The 25,937-nt window shown below is 43.6% G+C and overlaps 1 protein-coding gene across 1 annotated transcript in view; it reads right to left on the bottom strand.

Moving 5' to 3' along the window:
- Positions 1-25,937, bottom strand: part of LOC119800707 (serine/threonine-protein kinase TNNI3K) — a 227,596-nt gene that overhangs the window by 72,809 nt on the left and 128,850 nt on the right. The window contains exons 18-20 of the mRNA XM_038310871.1: positions 11,537-11,589; positions 11,223-11,275; positions 8,067-8,199 (exon numbers count right to left, since the gene is read on the bottom strand). Coding sequence (XP_038166799.1) covers positions 8,067-8,199; positions 11,223-11,275; positions 11,537-11,589 — 239 coding nt within the window. The remainder of the gene's footprint in view (positions 1-8,066; positions 8,200-11,222; positions 11,276-11,536; positions 11,590-25,937) is intronic.

Genomic DNA, 25,937 nt, shown 5'->3' on the forward strand with positions numbered 1-25,937 from the left:
CTGGGTGTCGATGTCTTTTTCGGATGGCATCCGTAGCAGCTCTTACTTCCAGGTGAACAAGCCCTTCATCATGCTCAGCTCTCTTTCTGCTAGACTCAACATCTCAGCTCTTTCTTTTTCTAATGGTCTCTCTCTCAAAGATCTTATATATACGTGTGTGTGTGTGTGTGTGTGTGTGTGTGTGTGTATCTATCAGGCTCACACCTTCCAGTCTTCTAAGCCAACCTTCCCATTTCCATCCAAGATGCCATTCCAGTTAGACTGTTCCAGATTCCTAAAGAAAAGCTGGTCTGATACTAACTCAGATCTAGCCTTTGCCAACTAATAATAAAGAGCAGACTAAATTCTTTTAAAAATCCTTCGTTGTCTTCCAGTGTTTGTATGCATAAGACTTCTGGCACTATTAGCTTGGCTTGCTCCAGGGATGACGGATAGATCACAAAACACTGTATCTGGGAATGTCACTGTGTTTCCAGATGAGAATAGTATTGTTGCAAACAGATGCAGCAACGACAATCCGCTTTTGCTTCAGGCAGGTGCCACCCAATCTGCTGGGAGCCCAAGAAAGTGAAAAGGCAGAGGAGGACAGGTGAGTTAACATTCCCTTCTGAAAAGGGGACATCAGTGCTTTATGCTCTTGGACATCAGGACTCGGGTTACTGGACGCATAGCCTGGTAGATACACAGTTATCCTAGTGCTTCTCAGTGGTTTGGACTTCCATTGAATTACACACTCGCTTCACAGAGGGCAGATGGCAGACTGCAGGACTTTACAGAATTCAAGATCATGGGACCAAAGTTCCATCATAACTTTTCTCCTGTCTATTTTTTATCTCAGCTATCAATGTATCACTTATCAATCATCTACATTATATCACCTTCAATCAAATCAAATCTATCATCTATTAGTCTATATCTATCAAGCACCTATCATCTATTTATCATCTATCTATCTATCATCTATCTATCTATCTATCTATCTATCTATCTATCTATCTATCTATCTATATCTATCTATCTATCATCTATCTATCTATCTATCTATCTATCCATCTATCATCTATCTATCTATCTATCTATCTATCTATCTATCTATCTATCATCTATCTATCTATCATCTATCTATCTATACCTATCTACTTTTCTTTCTATCTATGGATATCTCTTATTGGTTGATTCTATGTCTATAGAGACCCTGACTTATGAAGGACTTTACCATCTGTCTCCAACATTCCTTAGATAGCATGAATTTTGTAAACACTGTTTTGTATGCTCTCTTCCTCCTACTTAATTTCTGATGCCTTTGTCTCATGTCTGGACCTTGCTGACCCTGCTTTCTGTTGGAATACCTGCCTCTTATCACTTCCATTATCCTTTTCTTTGATGAGAAACAATTTTGACAGATGTAATTCAGGTGGGATGTGGTCTAAGAATCCTTTCCACTCTTTCCTCCTCTCAGTCTGGTCAGCAAACTCCTCCAGGAAATGACCTTAGTTCTTTGGAGTTATTATTTGAACCTGAAGTATCCCTCCCTGACTCATGTTTGGAAGCTTCTTCCACAGCTGGTGTGCAATGAGGGAGGGCCTGAAAACTCAGGCTATGGAGTGTAGCTGGGGGGACTGAGACAACTCATGAGTGGTAACTTTAAACGTTAGAGCCTGGCCACCGGTTCTGACCTTGCTCTCTGCTCTTGGTTTTCAACCAAGTAATCAAGCTCTGACACCTACTCCTGCTGCTCAGCACTGAGCCACTGTCCATGCTGTTCCCAGTGTGCATGCCATGCAGAGAGCCAGCTGTCCACGCCTTCCCCAACCTGAGAGCCAAAACCCCTCCAAAACCATGAGCTGAAATAAATCTTCAGGCTTTTTTTGTTGTTATTGTTGTTGCACAAACATTACTGGCATTATTTGTTGCTCTCTCCTGGGGTACTTTTTGGAGCCCCCTCCTCACTGTGAGTTGTTTGAAGGCAAAGAAACACTTGGATCCTCTTTGCTGTCTTATGCTGACAAGTTCCTGGCCCACAAGGAAGCATTAGGAAACATGCAGCAGGTGCTGACTACTGCCAGTCATTGTTCTGGCCCTCTGCTTGTTAAAGGTTATAAGATGTGCCCATGTGGACTCCTTCACATTCCTGAAGCACCAGTTGAGAAAGCTTTCCTTCAGAAAACTAAATGGGTACCAGCATTTAAAATCTCTTTGACATCTAATGAAATAAATGATCTGAAGTCAGTTCGTCTAATAACAGTGAGCAAACACACCTGTGCTGTCTGACACTCAGCGGGATCTGCAGCATCTGGGAAGTGGCTGCCTTTGAGGCCAAGCATGTAGTCCCATGGCCATCACACTCTGTGTCTGAGCATGTATACACATCCCGTGGCCCTGAAGGCATTTGTTGTCTTGACTCTCCATGTGTTAGAAGTGATGGGGTTTTCAATCCTTATTAAAACTTGGTTTAAAAGCTTAATTTGAACGTGTGTTACTGAAAGAGATTCCCCCCTTGCTTTGAGTTATGGAGATGTGCATCTACCACACAGTCTTAGAGTCAATGCCAATATTGGAGTTACAGTTTTAGATTTCCAGAGGGTTTGCATGCTGCACAAGGCAGGAGGGTGAGCCCCCACATAACTGACAAGGCTGTCCCCAGTTGCATCAGGATGCATTGCATTTTATATAGTTCGTCACTGAGCATATGCTACATTGCCTAACCACCATGATGATATTAGAGTCCTGTTTCTTGAAACATGGTCACTGTTCAGCTCTTAAAAAATTCAGCATTCATCCTAAGTGAATTCTCTTTCCAATAAAGTACTCGAAATTTTACTATCTGAAACACTTGAATCAGGTTGGTCTTAGGCAAGACTTCTAACTTTTATATTAAATAGTAATTTTCTCCTAAAAATAGTATTTATTTCTGGAGGAAGAGTCTTAAGTTCCTTCGGTTGTTAATTTCAGGATTAATAAAGTTTATGCAAGAGAGGAAATTACTAGACTAAGGAACATCAAACAATAATTACAGCAATCATGGTGACATGGGGGCAATCCAGTACACTTAACTTGATACTAGGGAAGTAGAGAACATTGCGGGGAAGGACTTTTTGTTAAGCCAGAAAAGACCCACCAATACGCAGAATCAGTGAAGTGGAGGAGGATGATTCAGAGAAGAAGCGGGCACGTCTTCTCTGGGAAGGAGAAAGCAGGTGGAGTGATGACCGGTACTGACGGTGAGAATAGTGGAGGGAGGGAAGAGTCTGGGGAAAGCAGAGTTAGAAGAGGCTTCTGGGTGGTTTACTGTGTACATTTTGCTCCTGATTAACTTGTAATAATTGTGCACATTAATGAAGTGTGATTGGAAACACATGCTCATGTTGGGCCGTGCACTGACTGAACAGGGTAGCGAGCACTTCCCTCTCAGTTTTCTCCACTGTTAGAGGCTTCAAGGGTCTCTCTTTTATGTCTTCATAAAATATGTAATAGCTTACTGTGAATTATAGCCACTTGGTGTGCTTTGGGAAAGCACAACTTATTCCTCCTGTTTCTGTACTCATTACCCAACTTTCTTTGCTCCCCCCATTTCCTGCCTTCCTAAATCTGTCTTATTTCACAGGGCGTGATGTCCTCCAGTTCCATCCATTTCGCTGGAATGACAGGATTTCATTCTTCTTTATCACTGAGTAGTATTTCACTCTGTGTGTGGTGTAATCCCATTCCCTTTATCCATTTATCTTCACACTGGTGCTAGCTCCATAGCTCAGCATTTTGAATGCTGCTGCCATAACACAGGGTTGCTGGTGTCTCCTTAGCATGCTAATTTCACTTCCTCTCAGATATATGCCCCATACGGGGAACACAGAAGAATATGGTGGCTCTATTTTTAGTTTATCAAGGCATTTCCATGATGGCTGTAATAATTTATATTCCTACTGAAAAGATGTTTAAGCTGCCTTTCCTCTGTGTCCTCAACAACAGTTATTACTTTTTGAATTTTTGGTGAAGCCACTCTAATAAGAATTGTGTTGTCCCCGTCATGGCTAACGCTGCTGGGAATTTTGTTTTCATGCAGGTGTTGGACATTTGTGGAGATGGTTGTATTAATTTTGTTATTGTGGGAACACAGAATAGACATCAGGGATTTCAAGTGAGGGATGCCATTCAATTAAACAGGAAAATTTAGAATGCTGAGACTTACAATTGGTGAAGAAGAGATGAGGTCAAAACTGGTGGCAAGGATATTGCGAGGATAGGATATGTCCTAGGTAGGTAGCTCAGTGCCAGTCCATTTTCCAAGCATGTTGAGGACCTATGATTAGTCCTAGTTATGCAAACCAACCAACAATCCAACAACAAACCAACTGACAACCAATTAACCAACCAACCGCCAACGAACCAACTGCTAACAAATAACCAACCAACAACCAAACAACCAAACAAAAAACAACCAACCAACCAACCAACCAACCAACCAACCACTAACTAACAAACAAAAACCAACCAACCAATCAACCAACAAACAACCACCAACCAAAAAACAACCAACCAAAAAACTACCAGCCAACCAATAACCAATCAAATAACAAAAAAACCGACTAACCAACCAACCAACACTGTGCAGTAAGTATTCTGCATAAAAAGTGAGGAATATGCCTTGTAGAGGAAATGGAAGTAAGTGGCTGTATTTCAGAGATATTTGGAAAATGTTATTAAAAATAACAAACTAATTGCAAGAGAAGAAGGAAGGAGAGGGGAGAGAAGTGAGAAGAAAGGAAGGGTGGAGGATCTCTCACAAATAGCCACTTCTAGATGAAGAGATTCAGGCAACCAATGAATGCTAAGAGAGGGAGAATCCATTTTCTCCAGGGTTGAGCTCCTTGCTCACTTGTGATCATTCTTAAACACAGGATCATAAGAGAAGTACTAAATGTACTCAGTGTGTTGTGTGCACAGATACATGTGCGTGTGTATGTGTGTGCATTATGTATATGAAATGATAATTAAAGAAGAAGAAGTATTTATATTTTGGAGGGAATGGGGGCACAGGAGGTGTTGAAAGGAGTGAGGGGTGGGAATTAAGTGATATGGTCCTTATATATGAAATTTTTTAAGTAATTAAAAAGTAACAAAATGGCACTTAGAAGCAAAAACTTCATGGTTAAATCTAGAAATTGGGTAATAGTTGCATTACAAGCTCATTAAAAAATAAAAGTAGATCTAAGCAAACGGAGAGACATACTGTGTTTCCTGAGAACAATATGATTGAAATGTGAACTCCTCTTGAACGAGAGTGCATTAAGGTCTAAGGAACAAAAGCCCTGTGCTTCATTCCCCAAGCTTCCTTTGACAGAGTGGAGTAGCTGCTTCTAAAACCTAGAGTGAAAATAAAAAAGCTACTTTTATGAAGAAGGACAAAGTTGAAAGACTGGCGTTGACTGGGTTGCAGCTATTAAAGGAGAGTGGTCCTTATGTGTGTGTGGACAAAAGTTGATTTTGATGTGGATAAATATGTGTCAAAAATAATATATATTGTTTTGACTGAGTCTTGACAGATTACTAAAGTAATTTATTAGAACATTGTAGTTTACTTCTACAAATCATACTGAAATAATTGAATGCTGATATTTAAAAAACAAGTAAACAAAAAATAACAAATTCATTCCACACTGTAGACCATAGAAAATGCAAAGCAGATCTCATAGGTATGAAATCTGAACCTGTCAGAACTTCATATAACATGTCATAGAAAAAGAAGGTATCTCTGGGAATGTGTTAGAGAAGATGGTAAGATGACATAGAAGCTTGATTAGAGGGATTTTGTAAATAAAAATGTTTGGTCTTTTTTAAAGGCACTGCTAAGCAGATCACAGATGAGTGTCCTTGCAACCTCACATTAGATTCAACTGGAGACAAAGCATTTTTAGAGATAAATACTAAGACAATATGAAGATATGAAAACACCTCAGGAAAGAAAGAGCAATGGATGCCAAATATGCATATCAGTACATTATGAAAACCAGCAATCATAGAGCAGTGGCCAATAAGATCTGTATTTAAACCTACGTTGTCAGACATTGCTGGGTGACTCTGTGTTGTTTTATAGAACATGAGGAAGTTTACCATTACGTCCAGGACGCAAACTCTTATTATCTGAACAATTGTATAAGAAAAATAAAAACAAGTACACAGACTCCTGAAGAGTCGAGGAGCTCAGAAGGTCACCAGCTGGCCTCGCACAGTCAAATTTAGTAGACAGAAGTGAGAAAGAATGGGCTAGAGATAAACAGGGCAATGAGATTCCCTTTCTGAAATATCCTGGGAGAAGTAGACTCTAGACACAGAAATCAGCTCAGCAATGGCGGGTGCTGGAGCTGGGGAAAGGGTATTGCTTCAGGGACGTGCACGGAGTTTTCTGGAGTATGGGGAGGAGCTGGATTTGAGGAGGCTGTGGTTATACAAATATACATTATCTACTAAAATTCACTCAGTGTTAACCTAAAAAGACAACTTTCTGTTAGGCCTCAATAAAATCGACTCCGAGGATACTACAGCAACAGTTTAAATGAAGTACTGAAGCTTGAACCAGGTGGGTAATGAAGGGTAGTAAAGGGTAGACAATTCCAAGATAGAAGCGAGCAGTACCAGGTGAATGGCCTGCCATCTGGGATCAGGACACGGCAGCTGTGCCTCTCTTTGGAAAGAGTATGTCACATGCACCCGGAGTTAGGATCAAATTGTTCAATACCCAGATGTCTTTACAGTATGCACCCTCAGAACAAGACAGCCACACAAGGTTAGTAACATCCTCCAAAGGGTATCCGTGGTCCAGTTCACAAGAAAGCTGACTTCCTTAGCATAGCAAGGAGTGGTTACATTATAGTTGACTCCTAAAATATACAAACACCAGAATTCATGGAAAACACTCGAACAATCTGGGAATAAACACAGAGAAAAGAGCACAAGACCTGGGCACGCCCTCTGTACATCATCACTGATGTCTATGGTGATCTTGGTCCTGCTTTTAAACACATCTTGGGTGTCTCTGTGGTATATTTTACAGGGCGACCTTCACAGCAGGTATCAATGTGATTCACTTGAGATTTCTATCAAAGCTCACTCCACAGTTTTACCTCAAGCAGGTTAGCTCTGGGAACACAGGGTCTTTAACTGACTTCAGGTCCAGTCTGAGAAGACAGGAGAACATTGTAAATAATAATAAGATATGTAAATGAAGGTGCTCTTGGGACAGGAGAAATGGCCCATCTGTTAAAAGCCATTGTTCTGCAATCTTGAGGTCTAGAGTTCAGATTCCAGCAGCCCAGCAACAAATTCAACACCCCTGTGCATGCCGCAGTCATGACTCCTTACAGGGTAGAAAGAGGAGGGTTGATGGAGTTGACTTGCTTCCAACAAAGTGGAGATAAAAGTTCTAGGTCTAGGGAAAGATCCTGCCTCAGGAAATAGGCAGGGCGTGATGGATGGGGACACTCAGTGCCCTACTCTGTCCTGTGACTGTGCCTGCACACACACGTGCAAGCTGTTGACCACACTTTGCCTCGGATTAGCTGTCTCTTCTCCACATCTTACAGGCGAAGTGTGCATAACTTATACCATCAGTGATAATTATGCTCACTCAAAAGGCATGATTGATTTTTAAGAACATAGCTACATCTAATACAAAATTATTAGGGAGTGTGTTTTCATCCTTGACAGGTTACTTGTGCACTGATGCTTCCTCATCCCAAGATACAGATTTTAAAGACACCTTTTAAATCTAAGCTTGAAGAGTGTACACATTGATCACCTTGTCGGTCTGTTTATATCCAGGGAAATTTGCTTGTTTTATTAGAAATAGATAAACCAAAGGTCTAAACTTGAATGGAACACTCCGTACATCTAGGCACCTACGTCTAACTCCAGAGTGAGGCCGTACCACTTTCTGAGTGGGGTGCTCACCGTCAAGCAATGCAAGATCGCTTGCCATCCACTGCAATAAGTATCTTTGTAGGGAGAGGTGCAGTCCAACTTTCTGTGAATGGCGCTGGGAAACAGAGCTGCTCTGGTACAGCAGGTCCTACCTGGCTTGAGATGCGCGAAGGGAATTTCTCCGGTGAGGAGCTCCCACAGACACAGGGCGTAGCTGAAGACATCTGCCTTGATGGTGTAGCGTGTGCTCTGTGTGAACACCTCGGGGGCCATCCAGCGTAGGTTCTGCACAGACCAGAGGTAACCAGAGTTAGCGTGCACTGGAGAAGGTTCTCCGATGCTCTCAGATGGCATGGGCAGGAAGTGACTGCACCTCTGCTCATCACCAATGCAACAAAAACAGCGCATCTTCTCATGTGCGTCAGTTTCTCAAGAAAACACAAAACCATTGGAGGACCTTAAAATCTGTACTCTATAAGACACCTCCAACATTAACAACAAATAACTGCCTCATGGGGTAGCTGTGCTTTATTTCCTTGGTCCTTCTTCCTGCTCCCAACCACCATCTATGACCCAGGTGCCCTGCTGTCTTCGGAATCCACCGAGGCACCATCCCTAGTAGTTCCCTTGGCTTGAATCACACTGGGGAAGACATCTTCCCTTGCTTAGTCTCTGAGCTCTAATTAAGTGAGTGACTCAATTAGGCTCACAGCTGTGTGTTGTCATGACAGAGGACACAGTGAGCCATGAAGAAGTCACCCAGCATGCCTGTGATGGAGATTTCTTCCTAGTAGGACCAGGCTCTGGAATTTCTTGTGTTTGCCCTGATGTGAATTTCATAAATTCAGTGTCTTCAATATTCCAGAAAGCAAGCTAATAAATATGTAACGAAGCAAACCCAGCCTCATCTATGTGAACTACACTCTCTATACTAGTGATCAGAAATGAAAATAATTTTCATTTCTTTGCAGTTCAAAGGCCAGAACATCAGATGCTGCTTTATGAAATGAAAGTTGCACCATTCCACAAGGAAACTGGGCAGTGTCTCCCACCTCAGGGGTCCAGCTCTGCGGTCTCCTAGCTCTGCCTCCTGTCAGTGGCCTTTCCCAGTCACCATCCTAGGGGAAGGTGAGAAGTCGTATTCTTGTACCCTCCTTGCCACTCCCTGTGTGTGTGGTATTGCTACTGATAATTCTTCTGACCGCTTGGCCTTATGCTGAAATCACACAGAATTAATCCTAGAACACCTTTATCCTTGGCATTACTAGACACGGTTCCCCTGCATAAGCTCCTGCAATCCAAGGAGTCTTAACTCACAGTGGAGGTTAGGCGTGTGCACTAACGATGTGCGCCTGAGAGCAGGTTGACATGTCTGAAGTGCCGAGGGAGAGTACAGCATAATTATGAATCTTAGATATGGCCTTATAGCTAGTGTAAGTTAAAACAACACCAGAATAATTTGAGGGGAGTGTTATACTTAAATCTACGCCATGAAGCAAGATAATTAATGTCACTTGCCAGGGGTGAGATTCGGTTTAATTGTACCCATTGGAAATGGCTTAGTCAGAGGGAATCAGCTGCTTTTGCTGGAAATTGCTCAGTCAGGGCAGCGACAAGAGATGCAGGTGCCCGAGACCCACGCAGCCATGGCTTTTCAGGGTCACACTCAGGCATTGCTTATTCTCATTTTTAAACCTAAGGTGATTTAAATTAGTTCATCCAGGGCTAGGATCTATTGGTCAAGCTGCTTCTCTGTCTCAGAGTTTAGATGAGGTTTGTATAGCCCTCCCACAAAGTACACACTCCACCCTTCTGTCACCCCACTACCACTGTGTTCCCCTCCCTCATAGACTCCGATCACTAGCTTTGCACACTCCAGGAGCCTTCTTGTTTCAAAGCTGCTGGTCTTGCACCGACCTCTGCCGTCCATGCCCATTAACCACTAAGGCTCTTGTGAAACACTGTAGGTTTTCGCCCTTACCTCTCTGTGCACTAACTCACTCCCTGCACATTTTGACGGCTTTGATTTTTCTTCTTAGCATGCACTGTCGGATTTGTTTGCTCCTTTGTTCACTGTCTGCTGGGCGTGAACCAGAACTGACATAGTGTCTGTGTGTAGAGCAAGCGGCTGAAGACCCAAGTCTGCCTCAGGCGCTCTTGCGCTTACCTGCTGAAAATGGGCCTCTCTCTGAAACTGGAGCTCACCAGTTTGGGTAAACTGGCCTGGTCAGCCAGTGAGTCTCGAATCCTCCCGTCCTCTACCTCTCAAGCACTAAAGTCTGGCCTTTTATGTCAGTTCTGGGGATCTAAACACAGCCCCCCCCCCCTTTTTGGTACACAGAGGCATCTCCGCAGCCCGCAGTTTGGATCACTGTAAATCTTAGACTGTGTAGGTTGGGATGTTACACGCATTTGTTGGGAGAATATGTGAAATCTAAAGGGTTATATGTTCAGATGTGGATGAGTCTACACCCAAGGATGTACTTGGAAGTATGCTGATGCTGGAAAGTAGCAGAAGCCTCAGGAAGCAGGGATGGACGAAGATATTTCAGGCACCTGGGGTCCTGACAACTCATTAGAAGGTATCACTGTCATTCCTGTGCCTCCTCCACTAGCTCCCGTGAGAGCAAGGCTGACCTTTCCCCTTTTCTGGCTTCCTCTTTGGTCACATGAGTACAGCACACTCTTGCTCACACTGGCGTATATTTCTAGGATGTGGTGCAGACTGAGACAGTCCCCGCTAATTTGTTTTGCTTAAGCATTAATGCTAAGCTACAGGACTTGTTACCTGATAATTCTGATGGGGAGAGCCGCGAGTCCTGAGCAGGGGCTGCTGAGGCATTGGTCACCTGTTAGCACTTCCACTCCACAAGTTCATTAGCTGTGGCAGTCAATGACAGTGCCTGCCGGTGCTTACGGATTACATTTGGGATATGTTCACCGAGACCTACAACATTTTCTAAACAGGGCCCCCCTCAAATAATTATTTTGGGGTCTTATGAAAATAAAACTCTAAACCTTATCCTCCTGTCCCCGAGACATCAACACTTCCTGGCTAAGGCCACTTCTGCCTTCCTTCCTCTTACACTGAGGTTTTTTTTTTTTTTTTTTTTTTTTGGTTTTTTGAGACAGGGTTTCTCTGCAGCTTTAGAGCCTGTCCTGGAACTAGCTCTTGTAGACCAGGCTGGTCTCGAACTCACAGAGATCCGCCTGCCTCTGCCTCCCAAGTGCTGGGATTAAAGGCGTGCGCCACCACCGCCCGGCTAACAGATTTTAATTGTTTAATAAGGAACAAGAAAGCCACAGACCCCTGGCTGTTTCGTCATGTTGTCTTCATCCAGGGACTGCAGAAATCTTGATTCTAAAGGGAAGAGAAAACAAGTCCATGTCAAAGCAAATGTCCCAAACCCTAGGTCCAAGATCACAGCAAACATTTAAAGACCAAGGAAACCTCCATCTTATCCAAATTTTTACATCCCTCTTTTCAGCATTGATAGCAAAGAAGAAAACTTAAGTGTAAATGGCAAGCCTTCAAAGTGCAAGAGCAATCAATCAATCAATCAGGCAACAGGTGTGAATGAAGAAAGGCTGCTGCTTAGGGGTATGTTTCTGGGAGTCTTACCTCCAAAATCCGCCACCACTGCATGGCCGTCCTCATAGAGGAGAATATTGTGACTGGGAAAGAATAGACTTTGTGTGAGCTTGATCGAGATTTTCCCTCAGGTCATCATTTTCCTACCACAAAGTTGAAATGCACTAACTCTGCTGCTCTTGGTTGTTGGTTCACAAAAGAGATTTACAAAACGTGGTCATGTTCTAGCTCCTATTGACCGTGTGAAGAATCCCTCCCTACAGGAACCATCTAAGCTTGTCAACAGGCCTTCTTAGTTGCTGTACAGCTCCTCAGCTCACAGAGTCCTGTTTGAAAATGCAGCTCTGGGTAGAAAAGCTATGAAACGGGCTAGATTTGGAACTCGCTGTACCTCAGGCACAGTGAGCTTTCCATGTGAGGTATGAATTGAGCGTGCCGTTCAGAGTAGTCACCTGAGTTAGAACCTGGGATCCATGTGATGGATGGATAGGATTCAGCCCTGCACAATATTCTCTGACCTTCGTGTGTGCTTTATGACCTGTGTAGGCACACACCCCCAGCTCCTCTCACTAAATACATGTTTTTTTTAAAGGAAGAGTAGGGAAGATATCCTGGACCTGAGATACCATTTTAATACAGCAGAATACGTCTAAGGCCTATTAAATAGTGTCAGCTAAACTACAGTTTAGAAAGTGAGGCAATCAGAAAGAGCATCAGAGAATGTCCTAAATGTTCTTAGCATAAGATAAAAGGGAACCATGTGAGGATGATACACTTGTCAATCATTTCTATGCACAAAGTAGATATCTGTGAATAAGTTAGACATCAGCATCACGTGACACTTGTGAGTATGTATGCCTGGGGTTTTGTCAACTTGTCCCCATAATATTGAGAAAATCTCCCTTTTGTGTGGTAGATGAAAGTTAGGCCTGTCTAGGGGAGGTCAGCCCTCCCCAGCACAGAGATCTGGCTTGTGCAGCGACTCCCGGAGAAGCACACAGTGATGCACATTGTTCTTGAGGACCATGCTTGTCTTTAACTCCCAACTAGTGATCATGTGGTGCCCAATACAGTGGATATGATGACCACACACACCCCACACCGAAGGCTCAGGGGTCATAGCAGCAGAGTAGACAGAAAGATGTTTAAGAGCTAGGGGACCACGAAGCCGCTTCTCCTAGAAATGCCAGAGAGGATACGCTTATAAAGTCTCATCAACATGGCTGCCTAACGTAGACTTGAGCAAGAACTACAATTTTGGTGTACGACCTTAGGGCTGAGTCTGTGTTCGGCTCATGCAGGAGGCATTTCCAAGTCAGAAGGTAGCTATCTTGGTTTTGGTACCTAGTAAGAATAGGATGATTCTCAGTGATTTGTGTGATGCTTCCTCATGCTCCCTTGACTTCACTAGCAGATCACTCTGGAGAGTCTTTTATGTTGTGAATGTACTTGGAGACTATACGCAATGCATTTTATAGATGCTAAAGTTTAATGTATGTTCAGAGTAACTTCAGATGAGGTGGCAGAGTATGGGAGTAGTTGAGCATGTCAAAGCTGGAATGTCTGAGATGCTATTGTTAGCCCCAAATTACAAATTGGCAGGTATGATGAGGACAATGTCATTATAACCAAAAAATCTCAGACCAATGGAAAGAGCACACATAGACACAAGGCTTATTAGATTAGCTGCACAGCCCACAGCCTGTCAAAGGAGTGTGGGTGTTAGACATTCACCCAGAAAACTTAAATATATGTTGAACAAAGTTCTACCAGCCACAGTAAAGTCATGGGTAGCCCCTATGAATTATTTTATTGTTAATTCCAATTAATGAGTGAGAACAGCAATTGAAGCCTTGTCTTGAATATCATAAATTTTCCTGGAAAGTTTTACAAGTGAAGTTATTCTAGGTCACTGCATGGAAAGACCATGGGATCTTTGTGTGACTCTCCAGTGTGAGGCTTGAGGCAGTGCTGCAGAACCAAAACCACCACTCTGGAGCACTGGATAGTCACAGTTGATTTGTTTAAATTTCTTCTCATGCAAATATATGTTACTAAGAATAGCTACACCAGCTAGCAAGACTTACGGTGGGATGGTTGAAAGAAAAGTAACACCTGATTAATAACACCAGCCTTGGTGCTGAATATGACCAGAGAAGAATTTGGCTTCTAGTCTGCTTGGTGGATTCCGGTAGGGGAGGGAGAGTATCCAAAGGCAGGGATTGAATCTCATTCACTGATGACCCTCTAGCTTCTTCACTGGTTTGCATGTAAGAATGCTCAATGTATGCTTGCTGAACAAGTAAGCTGTTGTGGAATAATCTTTTTGTATACTATGAAGATGTGTCACTCAGACTGGATTAGTGAAAAGTTGAATGGCCAATAGCTAGGCAAAGAGGATGCTGGGAAGAAGGAGGAGGAGGTTGCCAGCCAGATGTAGAGAAGGCAGGACATACAGGAGGAAAGGTAACAGCCACGGCCCATGAGACAGAATGCAAATTAATAGAACTATGATTAGGCTATAAAAACTAGTTAGAAGCAAGTCTAAGCTATTGGCCAAGCTTTCATATTGAATAAGCAGTCTCTGTCTCATTGTTTGGGACTTGGCTGACAGGAAAGAGAAAAACCTACAATAAGCACATTCAACGATACTGAAGATACACCCTGCTACCACAGACAAGAGCCACACTTCGATAGAATCAAGGTCATGTCCTGGAATAATTTAGTGCCTGCTAAATACCATTCATCACTCTGCAAATGAATACTCAATGCCCAGAGAATGCTGAGGTTTATAGAGAGTAGAAATAACCTTGCTTAGTTCTTACAGAAAGGATAGAAAGCTCAGAGTGTTGGTGTATCAACGCACACTGGAGAGCTGCAGAGTGTGAACCTGGGTTTCCTTGTCATTGGGTTAGCATCTCAGATGTTAGAACAGTCCCTGGAAAGTAGAAAGTGGTCAATGACTGCGTATTTTGTGAGTCCTGTTCACGCACTTCTCCAAGTGTGTATTTTATGAGCCATGCCTATGTGCTGTCCTTCAAGACATGGCATTTGCTTGCTTTCTGTTAGCGTGCCATTCCAGAAGATGAAAAACATACATGTTATGGATTTCATCTTCATGGCATTGATCATCTGCTCATGAAAACCAAGATGAATGTTTTCAGAGAAAATAGCACAGGTTAAGAAGGGGATTAGCTTTGAAGGAGGCTCTGAAGAGCACTCAGCCATTACATCCACAAATATGTGGTGAGACTTTGTGGGGTTCTGGGAAGTTTTTATCTGCAAACCAGGCAGGCTGAAACTGGGTCCAAACTGTCATGAGGACACTGTATCTTAGGAAGAGCCTAAGACAGGATATATGATGTGGGATGACCCTCTGTATGCTGTGAATACTATTGGTCAATAAAGAAACTGCTTTGGGCCTATGGCAATGCAGAATACGGCAAGGCGAGAATTCCAAGAGGAGGAGAGAGTAGGCGGAGTCAAAGAGATGCCTGTAGGTGCTGCAGGAGATAGATGCACTGGAACCTTGCCAGTAAACCACAAGCCTTGTGGTAAAATGTAAAATAATGGAAATGTGTTAAGATATAAGAGATAACTAACAATATGCTTTATCTATTGGCCCAAAATTATTGCAATTAATATAGTTCTCAAGCCTCACACTAGAGCCTGCACTTGAAATCTTTGTTGCAGGTGAGAAAAGACAATCAGAGGACCAAGTCGGATGTCCCACATTTCTATTGCTAAAAGGTGGAACCAGCAGTTAAATTTCAGTTTTCAAAGTCAACCAGAGCCCAAGGAAGATCCGCAAATACTCGGTTTCAACAATGAGGTAATGAGGAGTCAAAGGGAACTGAGCTAGCGCATCTTTGTGCCAGCAGGACTCAGTAGGCATAGACCAAACCCTCCTCCTCCCCACAGCTGTGCTGAAGCCAAGGCTCTACCAGGAATGTGCAGAGAAAGGAAAATCAGCTTCCACAAACAAAGGCATGGGAAGCTAGTCTAACATGGTCTCAGAGCCTGGCAGCCATCAGCAGCATTCGAAGCTGGAAGTAAAAGACAATGCTGGGAATTCGGGGTTCGCCCTCCCCGCCCCTGAAGACCACTCGTGAGGAGGCTGAAACGTAAAGGCACGTTGTCCAGGAGAAAGCCTCATATGTTCTAGGCAAGGGGTGTCTGGGGAGTAGGGTTGCACTTCCAACAGAACCAGTTTTACTGTGGGATGTTTTCAACCCCCTCCTAGAGAGTCTTTCCTGCTATCCACACTGTCTGATCTTGTAAGGCTGTTGATGTTAACTGAAAGCAGGACTTGACCTCACCTAAAACCATATTTGTTCCCCCAGCCACACTGATGCTGCAGGGTCTGGACCTGGAGCCAGCTTTGTCTTTAACAGTGAAAGCACGAGATGAGTTGACTGTTTGCACAAGAGACGTATTTGTCTCTTCCAAGTGCCCATTCCTCATAGATTACTCACCCAAAGCTCTTTAACCTCAACAAGGCAGATAATTTACAGAATATAAAACACAACCCAAGACAAGATTTAGTTCATTCAACTAAGCCGAGAGAGTAGAAACCATGAACTTTATGACTTTCTAGTTAGTAGCATAGTCTCAGAAAAGAGTAGGTTATCTGCAGGTGTGTGTGTGTGTGTGTAAATGTGCATGCACAGGTGTGTGTAAATGTGTGTGTGTAAATAGTCTCATAAAAGAGTAAGCTGTCTGCAGGTGTGTGTGGTGTGTGTGTGTGTGTGTGTGTGTGTGTGAGAGAGAGAGAGAGAGAGAGAGAGAGAGAGAGAGAGATCTTTTTAAGAGTTTTCTCTTTGCTAAGAATGAATAGAAGCTAAATTTCACTGGTTTCTTTTCCATAAAGGAAAATTTCTTCAACCTCAGAACTGAATTAATTTAATGAAGCCATTATGTGAGGATCAGGAGTCCTTTCATTATAATTGCCTGTATTGAAAATTTATCTAAAGTGCTCAAATGATTCATAATCAGTTGGTTATGTGCTGTAGCCCAATGCTAATTGTCACTATTAATCAGACTGGCCTTATTATTAGGCCATTTCCCAGTTCTGATTTCCTCCCGGATCTGGACTGAAGTTCATGGTTAATCCTGGAAGGAGCAAGGTGACTGCACCTCTCCCTCCACTACCATCAAGCACTTTTACAAAAGTCATTAAAAATGCATAAATAATAATTTAGTTTTTTTTTCTGAGTTACAGAGCCATGTAATTGCCTGTGTCAGTTGCTACTGAAAAACACGCGTTTAAGGTTACCACAGAAAACCTCTCGGTGTCCTTATTTGGAGAGACGACTGCCCTGATGAGTACACAGAGTAGCAGTGCAGAGCTTCCCAGACCAGCTTCCTGAGACATCCCTGAAGGTGATTAACTCATGATTAAAGGACTGGCAGCCGACAGGCCTGGAAGCATTCCAAGGGTTAAGTCAGGGGAAGCCTAATGGCCTCGTTTCCAATCTCATCACACTGTGAAAGTCATTAGTTTACAAACACATCTTCCTGACAAGCCATCATTCACACCCTAAGCCGAGGAGTCCTGGATCTGCCACCAGCCTGCCTGCCTGCCTGCCACACCTCTTCTGCCCGCAGTGCTTGGGTCTCTTCCAAGTCCAGGCTTCTTATGGAGGAGTCCTACTTCCGTGACCTTCAACTCAGTCTGCTACACTGCTCCCTACTGCGAGGATCCTGTCAGGCTGAATGTCATCTCAGACAGGACCCAAATATCCTGAATCTCTTCCAGTGGCTCTTGTGTAATGGGGTACACTGACTAAGCCTTTAATATGAACACTATTCAAAACTACTTATTTTGTAACTTTGTGTCTTTTGTAAAAATTATTTTGGAGTCCTCTAGATGAGTTCTTGGTAGCTACATGTTTGCTCTTTTATGGCTTTATTTTAATCTCTTTGTGCCTCCAATCTGGATTCCCTTTGTCCCTGGCTGTGCCTCCAATTTGTAGCTTGGATTGCCTTTGTCCACGTCTTTGCCACCCTGACTCTGTCTCTGTCTCTGTCTCTGTCTCTGTCTCTCTCTCTCTCTCTCTCTCTCTCTCTCTCTCTCTCTCTCTCTCTCTCTCTCTCTCTCTCTCTCTCTCTCTCTTTCTCTCTCTCTCTCTCTCTCTCTCTCTCACACACACACACACACACACACACACACACTTTATTCCTTTCAGCTATTTAGGCAGTGACTAATGTCTAAATCATTCCCTTCATGGTAGAAGTCCTAGGTTGATCTCCACTGTAACATAGAAACACATGTAGACTTGGGAACTCCCCTGACAGGTATTCATAGATGCGAGATGGTGGCTGGGCCCTTGGGAGCCCCCTTGGTTTGGGTTGTGCGGTGGTTGGAATAAGAAGTGTCCTCTACAGTACCAGGGATTTGAACACTTGTTTCCCAGTAGACAGCTCTTTGGAGAGGTTATGGGAAGGGATGGCCCGGCTGGAGGAAGGACACCATGGGAAGGGTATTGCTCAGTGTTCAGGCTTCACCCTGCTTTCACTTCCCTCTTTCTGCTCCAGCTTTGTGGCTGAAGATGTGATCCCTCAGCTTCCTTCTCCGGGTGCCTTCTGTCCCACCTCCCCTACTGTTACGGATCATCACATTGAAATCCTACATCCAAATCAACATTTTCTTGCTGCAATTGCCTTTGTTGGTGACATTCAGTCACAGTGACAGAAAGTCACTGACACAGACTGCTCACAGGAACCTGGTCACAGCTGTGGGAGAAACCCGGAGCTCTGCTTCAGAAGCCAATAGGAGCTTTGTTCCCTTCTTGAATCCCTCCTTGTTTGTTTTTCGGATCTCACCATTATACACCCAAAGGCTCTTACTGTACCCACAAACTACTCCAGGATTCCCACTGTGCACCCGGATATTCAAGGATTCCTACTGTGTCCAAACAATTCTTTGTTGTTCTTTTGCAAAGTAAGTAAAGCTCGTGGAAATCCCTTACAATGATTTTATTTCACCAGGGTCCTCTGTTCTTCTCAGGCTCCCAAGAACCAGAGTTTAGGTTTCCCTATTTGCTCCTTAAAGACATAGAGTGTTATGCTTACATAGAACATCATTCTGCAACTTTTTGTAGGGGTAAAACTGACCTAGTTTGGTTTCAAACAGACTGACTTTGTTGCTTCTAAAGGTTTGCAGAAAGAGCTTTTTCACAGTCTGGCAGCCCGCAGGTGATCAGAGATGACAATACACAGGTCCGAACATAATCTTAGTGAGAAAGAAGCAGCTTTCCCAAAGCTCAGAATCATGAACTTCTAAACACCAAAAGCCTAATTCCACTCAACTCTTGGAAACCATGGAAACAGAGTGCTCCAATAAATGCAAAGGATTGCAGAGCCTTGACTCCTCCTAAAACAAACTTCCGTAGAAGTATATTTGAAAGCTTACTCCAAAGCCCCTGGATTTGTCCCAATGCCAGAGGGATTGAAGATATAGATTATGAGATCTGTATCATACTTCAACCTGCTTATTGAGAATAATGTAAAAAAAAACCACATCCTCTTCACTCAACATTTACTCAGACCATTAAATCCAAGTGGGAGACCCTTCTAACTGAGATAATCTGAGGACCCACATGTAACCCTGTTGAGGGAGTCTGTGAGTAAGTACCTTACAGTCAGCAGATGATTATTCCCAGCTTTGAACAAATACATTCATTTCTTGGCCATTTTAATAGAGATTAGTCCTATGGGGACTATTAGGAACAAAGCCATAAAGTGGAAGATTCTTGAATTCTGAAGGAACTGTTAGGGAATTCCACAAATGACAGCTGAGAGTTTCTCACACAAGGTTTCTCTTACTTCTGTCTGAAATAAAGACAGGGAGGAAGGGTGCTAGGAGACATCACCTTGTCTGCATTTTCTTCATACCCAGCATACTTCAGTGCATTGGGACCATGGATGAACAGGGACTTCTGATCTCAGGTAGGGGTCTAGGAAACCTAAATTTGGAAGGCATGAGCAGCCAATGCAAGAATCATTTTGTGCAAAGTCCATAGGCCAAGATTTTAAAGAATGAAGAAAATGGCAAATAATCAATGGTATCCATTTATGTAAAATGAAAGGTTAGCTAGTTTGATTACTAAAAGAAAGTTAGTATTCTGAAATAATTAAAAAAAAAACACTTTGAGCAGAATATGGTTTACTCATTTCCTTTCTGAACTCTTAGTTGAAGAAATGAGAACATCAACTTTCCTAGAGAAGTTCAACTCCAAGTTTGAGAGCGAGCCCAGAAGGAGAGTGGAGGCAGAGGGATCCCAGAAGGCAGACAGACATGGAAAAAGGTTTTAGGTAGATCAGTGTGCTTTTCTCTTCAACATTGAGGTAGCCAGCTTTCTGCTATCCCTTCTGCCAGAAGGAAGTGTTGGGATGGGAGTACTTTCAAACCTCCCATAGGAGGTAGACTACTGTCTGTGCTAGGCACCAACCAATTTCTCCTTCTCTGTCTGGATTATTCAATATTCTCTGTAGCCCCAGTTGGCTAATTCTGAGGGAAAAAGAAAGCCAATTTTCCCCTAAACACATGAAAGTTTGGGCTCGACCAGACAATTCAGATTCTTGGTCCTGATTCCTTCCCTCTGACTCTGCTTTTTAACTACAGTAAAACCTGAATGAATGTAGAGCCCCAAATCCTCCTGCCTGCATATTCTTTGTATCAGCAGAGAAAAGTAACCCACCCCTGGGATCCTGGGTGACCGTATCATAGCAGCATCATGCATGCCTTAAGCAGACCAAGGCAGTTCATAGAATTAGCTTTTGGGAAGCAGCGGGGCTTTATCAGCAAATTCAGTTTCCTGTGCTTAAGTGAAGCAGCCCTGGGCTTGGGCAAACTCTAGTGTGAAGGCAAGACTGCTCTATCGCTGGCCAGCAGAGGAATTGCTCTTAAACAGCTTCACCTTCAAGGAGTGTCCTCCCTCCTCTCCGCAGCCTCTACAAGTAAGTGGTTTTAAGAAGTTTTGGCTTCAGGGGAATTTGTATGTGGCTCTTTAGGAACAAGGATTAGGATTTGGGAGAGAAAACTGTTTGCCTATTGGAGTATTTGACCTGGATGCTTTCCCCATGGTACCTTCATCCCTGCCCAGCAAACACAGGGAAGCTTAATGCTCTCGTTTCTACAGGAACACAGGTTAAAAATGTACTTAGTCTCACAGGATTTCCATCAAGGACACTTTGAAAATTCAGAAAGTGGACAAGTGTATGCTTTAAAGACTCACTGAGCCACTCAGTGTCTCTGCGGCTGTCAGGAAGATGCACTGAGGATTTCTTTGCAGACACTAGGCAGTCTGTTCCTGAGGCAGGGGTATTAGTCACAGGGATGTAAGCTAAGGGCTGGAGTGTGTGACTGTGCTCTGAATAACTCAGGCTCTTTCTTCCTGTCTTCTTCCCTCTGCATATGCTGCCCCCTCCAAGTTAGAGCCACTTCCATTTTCTCTCTAAATGAATATTCTTCTTTTTCATAAACCTGCTATTCCTTGTTCTCAGATCATGCATTTATGACCAGTAAGATTATAACCCCCCCCCCAAAAAAACTAGAATTATGAGCCAGGGAATTATTTTAAATTATTTAAAATTTATTATCTGGGGGTGGTGAGATATGATATTATTTAGGTCAGGGTGACCTCAGATTTACTATTTAAATGAGGATGAACATAAACTCCTGATCCTCCTGCCTAAACATCTCAAGCGCTGTGATTAAAGACATGTTCTACCATTCCTGCCTCAGAATGTCTTCCTGATATTGGAGGAATACAGGTGAGAGAGAGAGAGAGAGAGAGAGAGAGAGAGAGAGAGAGAGAGAGAGAGAGTGACAGAGAGAGAGAGAGAGAGAGAGAGAGACAGAGAGCCAGGGAAGTTACATGCTAGGGTGTCTATCCATAAACTCTTTACAATGGAATTCCGAAAATTGTTCTTACAAGATTGCTGTTTTATATTTTTGTAAGTATTCATGTTTGTGATTCAACCCTGTCGGGTCGACAACCTTAACCTACCTTCTTCAGTCTTATGGGTATGGTTTCTCTGTGGTCAACATTTCTCCAACAAGTATTTGAAGGACAGTTATTTGACTTCAGCCTGTGGTTGGATAGTGTGCAAGAGACAGCTTTCCAAACAATTCACCTTTATAGTAAAGATAAAGAGTGAGTCCAATGCTCTCCACTCCCTCTCTGTAACCACCCACTGGCCATTATTAGCCAGACTCCCGTGTCTTTCTTGACCAGCTAACTCCTAGCCCTGTCTTAGGAACCAGCTTAGGAACAGCCTGCTTTTTAAAGCCACCTAAAGAAACACAATTCCCACCAATGGGTCTGAACTGAATATATGCCCCTGCGTTCACTCTTAAGTTCAGCAATTAGTACACACTCTATTTTCAGATCATTCTGTTGTTGTAGGTACAATGGGAAAGACTTATAGACAGTGTAGGACTTACAGTATAGCCTATTAGCCTATTTCCCCGGGTTATTAAAAATTTTGTAAGCCACTCTTTATCTTTTTTATTTTTATTTTTTATTTTGGTTTTGGTCCTTCTAGACAGGGTTAGTCTGTGTGGTCCTCGCTGCCCTGGAACTCATTCTGTAGAACAGGCTGGCCTGAGCTCAGAGCTCCACCTGCCTGTGCCTCCAGGGTGGAATGTGGAATGCTGGGATGGAAGGCGTGCACCTTCACCACTTGCTCCTTTGATCATCAAGGATTAGGCAATTTCCAGCAGCTCCAGAGGCATTTAGGATGTGACCAGCAGGAAGTCTTTGTTACCTTTCCCCAGTGATAGTCATTTCCTTCTTCTCCAGTAGTATTCAGGGTTTGCTGCACTGACATCTTTCATGATCTGCTCTCTTCACCCTGTGACAGTTGCTCTGTCCCCGACTGTCCCCTTAAATCCTTCTGGTAAACTGCTGGAGCTAAGTCTCACCAGGTGTTTCAGTGTTTGTACCAAGGAACGCTGTTAAGTTGCTCCTCTTGGCCGAAGCCTGGTCTCTTGGCACCTGATATCAGCATCAATCAAGTCACAAAATCAAAGTACAGAGCCATCCTGGTTTCTTCCTCTTCTTTAACCCCTTCATGAAGCGTTCCCATATCCTATAAAGTATGTTTCTAGAACATATTATCATCTATCTCTTGTGTTTTCCGTGCCTTTTCCAGTTCAACAGAGGGTAGCTATCCCCTTTCACAGGTGATTTTGAATTTGTTTATTAGTAGGAAAGAACGCTTTGCAGACCATTCCCATTCAGAAAGAGGCCTGGTCTTGATGTACCATACGAGTGTGGAAGCCCAGAGGCCAGGACAGGCACTGGATCTCCTGGCAGTGGAATTTTCAATGATTGCGAGCCACTGTGTGGGCGCGAGGCACTGTGTGGGCTCCAGGCACACAGGTCCTCTGCAAGGGTGGGGCTCTTCCTGCCAAGCCAGTCTCCAGAAGCCATGGTCATCTTACACGTCAGTGTTAGTATGTCTCTGGACAACTGCAGAATTGATGCTGAAAGCTGAAAATGCCTTTCTTAAGGCCACACACCTGGTAAGGGGGTCAGATTCCCAATCAGAATTCCCATTGAGTTGTCTTCTTCTGAATTCATTTGCTTTTTCACACACCTTCCCACAGGTCAGGTCCATGCAGGATCTTTTTTTTTTTTTTTCAAAGTTGAATTGAATTAGAAACTATACCCTGATCTGTTATTAACTCGGGAACGTTCGCTTTAAACACTGACTTAGTGGAGGCATAGATGATGTTAACATGGTGAGAATTACAAATAAAAGAGTTACAGCAGGAAGCATTAGATGTGGGGCCTAAGAGAAAAGTCTGGATTACAGAGAATAAAAATAAATAAGGATCAAATGGAGGGGAGTCAAAGAAGGGAGTGGAGGGGAAAGAGAGGTGGAGGTCATGGCGCTGGAGGGAACTTGCGGTATGTGAGCGGAGGAGCTAAGTTGAGACACAAAATGATAAATCACGGCAATCGTGTTTAGAAAAATTGAGAGGGGCTGGAGAGATGGCTCAGAAGTTAAGAGCACTGGCTGCTCTTCCAGAGGTCCTGAGTTCAATTCCCAGCAACCACATGGTGGCTCACAACCATCTGTACTGAGATCTGGCGCCCTCCTCTGGTGTGCGGGCATACATCTAGGCAGAATGTTGTATACATGATAAATAAATAAATAAATAAATCTTTAAAAAAGGAAAAGAAAAATTGAGAGAATGGAACAGGTGGAACTGGAGAGCGGATTCAGAGCCTCAGCACCTGAGTGTGGATCCCTTCGCCCACATCAAAAGCCTGGCATGTGCCCGCGGGAATGCCAGTGTCCCCAAGGGTTGTGGGAAACAGAAACAGAAGGATTACCTCTGAGAGTGTGCTCCAGGTTTAACAAGAGACCCCATCGCAAATACAGGAGAGAATGAAAGACTGTGACCCACAATACCCTCCTCTGACTTCTGTGAGAATGTGTACACACATATGGGCACACCACACACACACACACACACACACACACACACACACACACACAAACTGATATGTGATTGAGCAGTTCAGCCACATGTTCCTTTTGTGATGGTTTCCTTATGTCGTCTGCTTCTCACGAAAGTTCCATATGAAATGAAGTCAGAAGATACCATTTACTCATCAGCAGCTCCCGAGCCTCACTGTATCACGAGCAAGAACTGGTTAGCTTCCTAATGCAGTCCCCAGGCGGGAGCAGGTGGTAGATCCGTGGTGTTTCACACTTCCCAGTCCTTCAGAACATGGCGCTCTGAGAGCATCTGGATTTCTTTCTTTGTTTTGGATTCAATTTCGGCTCGTGCATGGCAAGTCTATTTAACTCTAAGGCAGTCGTAACAATTGTCCATAAGGATTATGTTCATCTTCCCTGTGGCCAAGGGGACAGTCCTGGGTCTGGTCTCCAGTGCAGATGGGCCGGGATGCCCTGTCCCTGGAACCTGCAGTCCGGTTATGGTGTTGGCGAGTGCTGAATGGGTCTGGGTCCAGACTTGGATAACTTGGCCTCCAATGCCAGGTCTGTTTATTTATTTATTTGTTTGTTTTTTTTTTTTAAGCAGATTTGGGGAAAGAAATTACTGTATCAGTTTTCAAATTCCTCTTCTTTCGTATGGTGAGTTTTAGGTAAAGATTAAATTAAATGATCTCTGAGAACAAAACTTCAACAGACAAAGCCTGATGCATAGTGTTTCCTCAATGAAGAGATAAGTAATAGGAATGAACACCATAGTTGTAAAATGAAGTTGTTGCTTCCACATAGACAGACTAAACATGGCAAACCAGACAGTGAGTCTTCAAGTATTGATGATGGAAAAGGACTCATTCCTAGTCTTGCACTCAGAAGGCGATTGCTTCAACCAGCCTTCTACAGTGAGCAGAGAATAAAAATCTTAGGCTGAAATCATCTTAAGAGACTGAGTCTTTGATGAATATCATAAATATCATCATAGAATCTTCATCCAGCTACTGATGGAGGCAGAGGCAGAGACCCTCAGTGGAGCACTGGACTGAGCTCCCAAAGTCCAGTTGAAGAGTGGGAGGAGTGAGAATATGAGCAAAGAGGTCAAGACTGTGATGGGGACACCCACTGAAACAGTCTACCTGAGCTAATGGGAGCTCACCAACTCCAGCCGGACAGGGAAGGAAACAGCATAGGTCCAAATTAGTCCTTCTGAATGTGGGTGACAGTTGCATGACTTGGGAAGATTGCGGGGCCACTGGCAGTGGCACCAGGATTTATCCCTACTGCTCGTACTGACTTTTTGGATGGAGACCTTACTTAGCCTAGATATAGTAGGGAGGGCCTTGAACCTTCCCCAAAGCAATGTGCCTTACCCTCTCTGAGGAGTGGTTGGGAGGTGGGGTGGGGGAGGTTAGGTAGAGGGGATGGGAGGAGGAGAGGGAGTGAGAACTGGGATTGGTATGTAAAACAAAAAAGACAGTTTGTTTTCTTTTAAAAAATAGTAAGTGAAAAAAAAGAAAAAAAGAAAGATTGGCGTGCCTGCACTTCAGGGTTCTAAGCACTAGATGGCGCCCTACCTCCACAGGATTCGGGCTGTGAGTTCATTTCCAGTTCAAACAGCTGTTTCTTGATTCTTAACAAGGGACTACTTTGGCTCCATCGGGAAGATGGCTCTTGCTTCCTTTCTGACTTCCAGGTCACTGCCCATTTCTCAGAGTTTAGAATTCTGAACTTGTGAAGGACTGAGAAGGCGGCCATGTCAGAGTGCCAGGGGTGAAGGCTACGGTGTGACTCTGAGTGTCCAGCACATTCCCCTCTGGGTCCATCCTATGTCCTTATTCCTGCCAGCTCACCCGTCAATGTCTGCATTATTGCCCTTAGTAATGGGCTTTAAAGCCGTGTGCTGTCTTCCAGAATCTCACTGTGAAGTCACAATTCTTTCTGGTTTAAATTATGGCACTCA

This window comes from Arvicola amphibius, chromosome 14, assembly GCF_903992535.2.
Source record: "Arvicola amphibius chromosome 14, mArvAmp1.2, whole genome shotgun sequence".
Lineage (NCBI taxonomy): Eukaryota > Metazoa > Chordata > Mammalia > Rodentia > Cricetidae > Arvicola > Arvicola amphibius.